Source organism: Populus trichocarpa, chromosome 4 (assembly GCF_000002775.5).
Source record: "Populus trichocarpa isolate Nisqually-1 chromosome 4, P.trichocarpa_v4.1, whole genome shotgun sequence".
Classification (NCBI taxonomy): Eukaryota; Viridiplantae; Streptophyta; class Magnoliopsida; order Malpighiales; family Salicaceae; genus Populus; species Populus trichocarpa.
This window is the reverse complement of record NC_037288.2, coordinates 13,755,864-13,762,392: the sequence shown is the minus strand read 5'-3', so window position 1 is coordinate 13,762,392 and position 6,529 is coordinate 13,755,864. Positions and strand designations below refer to the sequence as shown.

The following is a 6,529-nucleotide window of genomic DNA, read 5'->3' as shown; positions in this document are numbered from 1 at the left end:
TGCACCGCTGTTGGCGCCATAGTTTCGCTGCACAACGCACAACTCGGCAGCGAATATCAAATCGCTGCAGGAGGTTCAGCTGTGGCAGCGAAACAGAATTTCGCTGCGCAACACACAAATCGGCAGCGAATATAAATTCGCTGCAGCAGGTTCAGTTGCGGCAGCGAAACAGAATTTCGCTGCGCAACACACAAATCGGCAGCGAATATCAAATCGCTGCAGGAGGTTCAGTTGCGTCAGCGAAACAGAATTTCGCTGCACAACACACAAATCGGCAGCGAATATCAAATCGCTGCAGCAGGTTCAGTTGCGGCAGCGAAACAGAATTTCGCTGCGCAACACACAAATCGGCAGCGAATATCAAATCGCTGCAGCAGGTTCAGTTGCGGCAGCGAAACAGAATTTCGCTGCGCAACACACAAATCGGCAGCGAATATTGCAGCAGGTTCAGTTGCGGCAGCGAAACAGAATTTCGCTGCGCAACACACAAATCGGCAGCGAATATTAATTCGCTGCAGCAGGTTCAGTTGCGGCAGCGAAACAGAATTTCGCTGCGCAACACACAAATCGGCAGCATCAATTTCAGCACAATCATCACAGTAGAACACATTAATTCCAGCAACAAACATCACAGCTGAACACATTAATTCCAGCAACAATCATCACAGCAGAACACATTAAGTCCAGCAACAACATCACAGCAGAACACATTAATTACCCCCTAGTTAAAGCCAGCCCTCTACCATGATTTGTTAGATGTTCTGAAATTGACTTTATTTCACTTTTGTTTGCTTGTTCTCTTGGTTAATTTCAGCTTCCTTCACAGCTGGCTTAGGTCTTAGATCAATTCTTTTCTTAGGGTTTTTCTTCTTCATTTTCGTTTTTGATCTTACGGGGGAGAGGAAGAGAGTTTCATGACCCATACCTTCTGAATTTAACTAAGTTTGAGGAAGGTTTGACACTATTCAGCTGCTGGTTCTCCTCCTTCTTCTTCCTCTCACGTTTTCCAGCTCTCTTTTTCCTCTCCTCTATGCAGCTGCCCACTCCTCTCTCAAGGTCTCATCTCTCCCTCACAAGTTCACAAAGTAATCTCTACTGGTCTGATTCACGTTTCTGTTGTGAAAGGGGAAGGGAAGAACGGCATGCAGCTGCTGGATTTGGAAGAAGATGGGTCATTCTCTCTCCCCTCTTTGTATTTATACTACCCATCCAATGAAATGGGTTGTTTGGGGGTTGGTTTAGGTGTGTCCTTATCCTTGTTTGGTTTATCTAAAATCAGTTTTACCCCTCCCTCCCAGCTCTGTGTCACTGTTCATTGAGAAATCGGCAGCGAAAACTGCATCGCTGCCGATTTCTGCATCGGCAGCGAAAACTGCGTCGCTGCCGAGTTCTGCATCGGCAGCGAAAACTGCGTCGCTGCCGATCAAGAAATGGGCAGCGAAAACTGTGTCGCTCCCGATTTCTGTATCGGTAGTGAAGGCTGCGTCGCTGCCAAGTCCAGAATCGGCAGCGAAAACTGCATCGCTGCCGAGTCCAGAATCGGCAGCGAAAACTACGTCGCTGCCGATTTCTGCATCGGCAGCGAAAACTGCGTCGCTGCCGATTTCTGCATCGGCAGCGAAAACTGCATTCATCATCATCTCTCTCTCTCTAAATATATATATTTTTTCCTTTGGGTGTTTACATTCTCCCCTCCTAAATATGAATTTTGTCCTCGAAATTTAAGAAGTTTCACACTCCATACCTGGTAGATCAAATAAATTGGGGTACTTTTTTCTCATCTCAGCCTCTCTCTCCCAAGTTTCCTCTTCTACTTGAGCATTTCGCCATAAGATTCTAACGATGGGGATCTTTTTGCTCCGTAACTCCTTCACTTCTTGATCTAGTATCCTTATGGGCCTCAATTCCAGTGTTAAGTCTTCCTTGACCTCTACTGGGACCTGGGGTAGAACTCGGGCGGGGTCTACGTTAGCCTTCCTTAACAAGGAGACATGGAACACATCATGGACCCTGGCTAACTGTGGGGGCAAATCCACCTTGTAGGCTACTGGTCCAACTCGTTGTAAGATTTTGAAGGGTCCAATGAAACGGGGAGTTAACTTTCCTTTCAATCCAAATCGTAACATGTTCTTCCATGGGGCTACCTTCAGGAACACCTGGTCCCCCGTACTGAACTCGAGAGGTCTTCTCCTCACATCGGCATACTTCTTCTGTCTATCCTGTGCGGCTTTGATGCGATCCCTGATAATTCTCACTTTCTCCGTGGTGACTTGAACTAACTCTGCGCCATATAACTTCCGGTCCCCAATTTCCTCCCAACATAAAGGAGTTCTACACCTCCTACCATACAAGGCTTCATATGGGGCCATCCCTATTGTGGCTTGGTGACTATTGTTATACGTGAACTCCACCAATGCCATGTGTTCCTCCCAGTTTCCTCCAAATTCTAGCACACATGCCCGTAATAGGTCTTCCAAGACTTGAATGACTCTTTCCGATTGGCCATCCGTTTGAGGGTGAAACGCAGTGCTCATGTCCAATCTTGTCCCCAAGGCATGTTGTATGCTTGGCCAAAGTCGAGAGGTGAACCTAGGATCTCGATCCGATACAATGGACATCGGAATCCCATGAAGTCGTACCACCTCATTTATGTAGATCTTGGCAAGCTTGTCCACCGAGTCGGTCAGCTTTACAGGCAAGAATAGTGCGGATTTCGTCAACCGATCCACAATGACCCATATTGCATCATTTCCTTTTCTCCCCTTGGGAAATCCTGACACGAAATCCATGGTGATCATCTCCCACTTCCATTCTGGAATTCTTAATGGCTGTAATGGTCCCGCAGGCCTTTGGTGTTCAACCTTGACTTGTTGACATATCCCACACTTTGACACATACTCAGCTATTTCCCTTTTCATATTAGGCCACCAATGGAGGTGTTTCAGGTCTCGGTACATCTTAGTACTGCCAGGATGTATGGAGAATTTGGACTCATGTGCTTCTTGCAGAACCATACGTTTGACTGTTTCGTCATCAGGCACGTACAACCGTTGTCCCATCATCAAGGATCCATCATCCGCTACTCGGAATTTCATTTCTACCCCGGCCTCCACATTCTTCCTAATCTTGGATCCCACCTTGTCATGGAATTGGGCATGTAGTATCTGTTCTCGATACGTTGGTCGCACCAATAATTGGGCTACTAACCCACCTTTTGCATCAATTCCCAAATCTGCACCCAACTCTTTTAATTCTGCCAATTGCCGCTCCTTTCCCACTGTTAAGCTTCCCAAGGAGGCTTTATTTTTGCGACCGAGGGCATCTGCCACCACATTTGCTTTCCCCGGGTGGTATTCTATGGTGCAATCATAATCCTTAATGAGCTCTATCCACCTTCTTTGCCGCATGTTCAACTCCTTTTGCGATATCAGATACTTCAGGCTCTTATGATCAGTAAAAATTTGGGTTCGAGACCCATACAAATAGTGTCTCCATATCCTCAAGGCAAATACTACAGCTGCCAACTCCAAGTCGTGCACCGGGTAGTTCACCTCATGAGTCTTTAATTGCCTTGATGCATAGGCGATCACCTTCCCATGTTGCATCAAAACACACACCAATCCCTTCCCCGAGGCATCACTATATACCACAAAACCCTCGGTCCCTGAGGGGAGAGTTAAGACTGGAGCAGTGGTGAGCCTCCTCTTCAATTCTTGGAAGCTTGCCTCACATTCTTCCGACCACACCCACTTCTTATCCTTCCTAGTTAGCTGGGTCAAAGGGGTTGCAATCAGGGAAAAACCTTCGATAAATCTCCGATAGTATCCTGCAAGTCCCAGGAAACTACGTATTTCAGTGACCGAAGTCGGTCTTTCCCATTTCAAGACTGCTTCGACTTTTTGAGGCTCGACAAAAACACCTTGCCCAAAAACGTCACTCTTTTCAGCCAAAATTCACATTTACTCAATTTTGCATATAACTGGTGATCTCTCAAGGTTTGTAAGGTTTGTCTCAAGTGTTCTTCGTGCTCCTTGAAAGAATTCGAGTACACCAGTATATCATCAATGAATACCACCACAAACTTATCCAGGTATGGTTAGAAAACCCGATTCATCAAATCCATGAAGAGGGCTGGGGCGTTCGTCAACCTAAACGGTAACACCAAAAATTCATAGTGTCCGTAACGAGTTCTAAATGCGGTCTTTGCTACATCCGCTTCTTTAATCTTCATCTGATAGTACCTTGATCTCAGATCTATCTTCGAAAATGCCCTCGCTCCCTTTAATTGGTCGAACAAATCATCTATCCGAGGTAACAGATACTTGTTTTTCATTGTTATTTTGTTCAACTGTCGATAGTCAATACAAAGCCTATGGGTTCCATCTTTCTTTCTTACAAATAGGACCGGTGCTCCCCAAGGAGAATTACTGGGCCGTATGAACCCCTTGTCTAATAATTCCTGTAATTGAGTCTTTAACTCATTCAGTTCTGCTGGAGCCATCCGATACGGTTGTTGGGCTATGGGTGGGACTCCAGGAAAAGTGTCTATAGACACCTCTACCTCTCGCTCCGGGGGTAGTCCTGGTAGTTCTTCTGGAAACACATCTGGGAAATCCTTCACCACAGGAATATCCTTCAATCGTGGACCTTCATCATCAGAGTTTAAGATGTATGCGAGGTATCCCATACATCCCTTTCTTAAAAGTTTTTGGGTTGTTACCACCGATATTAAAGCATTCAGTTTGGGAAATCTCTCTCCTTCAAAAGTCATTTTCTCGCCCTTAGGTGTTTGAAAAGTAACAGTTTTAGCATAACAATCTATTAGTGCCTTGTATTTACTCAACCAATCCATGCCTAGTATTATGTCAAAATCATGCAGCTCTAAGGGAATCAAGTCTACTTCTGTTTCATACCCGGATAAACTAACCCTCACATCCACATATACAATATTTGTTTCAACCATGTTTCCCATTGGAGTTCCAATTACAAACCCCTTCTCTACTATTTCTACTTCCTTTCTCAATTTAGTGACACTTCTCTTAGCAATGAATGAGTGGGTGGCACCCGGATCAAACAATACATGCATATTAAAATCATTCAACAGTAGTGTACCTGCCACCACATCCGATGCAGCCCTGGTGGTCAATTCTTGTGCAGCCTCAATCAACTCCCTCACCGATTTAAATCGCAAGGCGATCAATCCTTGTCTCAAATCCTGTCGTAAACCATCTCTCAACTTTTCAATCATATGTTCCTCTGTCGGCACATAATGTGGGGCGAACAATGAGAGGTCATGGAATCTCCTTTCGTACTCCAATACTGACATATCACCCTGTCTTAATGCTAAGAACTCTTGTTCTTTCACCTTGCGATGATACTTGGAATAAAACTGATTCTCAAACTCTGTCTTGAAATCACTCCAAGTTAGGGTCTCAGTCGCACGCCTCAGCTGAACTGTTTCCCACCATGTCATGGCCCTATCAGATAGTAACTGGGATGCACAATTTACCCTCAAACCCTCGGGTATGCTTATTTGAATCATTGTCTTTTCTACCTTCCTGATCCATCTTCCAGCTATCTCTGCATCTTGTTCCCCCATATACGGTTCACAACCCATTTCCCTCATACTCTTGACTAGTCGCACCAGTGGTACCACATTATCCATGGTCATGCTGGTCGTAGGGGCTGCTGGTGGAATCTGCGTGGTAGGGGTTGTTTGTGCTGCTGAACTAGCCATGCCTTCCATCACTGCTTTAACTATTTGTACAAGGAGTCCTGCATCTACATATTGTGGGGGCACACCAGTTGGAACAGTAGATGGCTGTGCTTCTGATCTTTCTCGCTGCTCCGTTGCGACTGGGGGTGTTCCCTCTGTCTGATGAGACCTCGGGCCTTCTCCTGCCACCGTATCTTCCCCCTGCAAAGTTTCGGGCGGTATTATCGGAGCATGAGATGCCGTATCATCTAAGGGATCTTCGTCTTGCCAACCTTGGGCACCTCGGTTCATGCCCCTCCTTTCTAAGGAGGGTGGCTCAGTTCGTGTCCCTTGTCGGGTGCGTACCATCCTGAAATTCATCGCAACAACACATTTATTAATGATCCTCAGGATCCATACCAAGTGCTCTGATACCAACTGTAACAACCCGGCTTTCTAAGCCCAAAACAATAGTAAATTTTTTTTTATATATATATATATTTAATACACATGGTGCCGGTAATCAAAGAACTTGAATCCTCACATCATCAAAATACAATCCATACAATCAACAGTTCATTCAAAAGCGAATCTTACACAAACACATAATATTAAGGTTGCATGATTTGAAGTTCATATTAAAAATATATATACATGGACATGAGTTTGCACTCTTATACTTCTAATAGCCATCACAATTTTTAAACAAAAAGGATATAATAAAAGTTATACATTCAGTACATTGATCCCTACAAAATACATTGTGATTTAGAATGCATCTACTTAATTCCTTGCAAAAGTAGGTTCCCGTGTATCGGGTATCCTAGACATCTC

At 44.9% G+C, this 6,529-nt stretch overlaps 1 protein-coding gene across 1 annotated transcript; it reads right to left on the bottom strand.

Moving 5' to 3' along the window:
* Positions 1 to 1,721: 1,721 nt before the first annotated feature.
* LOC127905256 (uncharacterized) lies at positions 1,722 to 6,064 on the bottom strand. Its single transcript, XM_052452579.1, has 4 exons — positions 5,113 to 6,064; positions 4,397 to 4,902; positions 4,106 to 4,279; positions 1,722 to 3,938 (listed from the first exon to the last, which is right to left on the bottom strand). The coding sequence occupies exons 1-4, from the start codon at positions 6,062 to 6,064 to the stop codon at positions 1,722 to 1,724; spliced, it is 3,849 nt and encodes a 1,282-aa protein (XP_052308539.1).
* Positions 6,065 to 6,529: the final 465 nt, after the last annotated feature.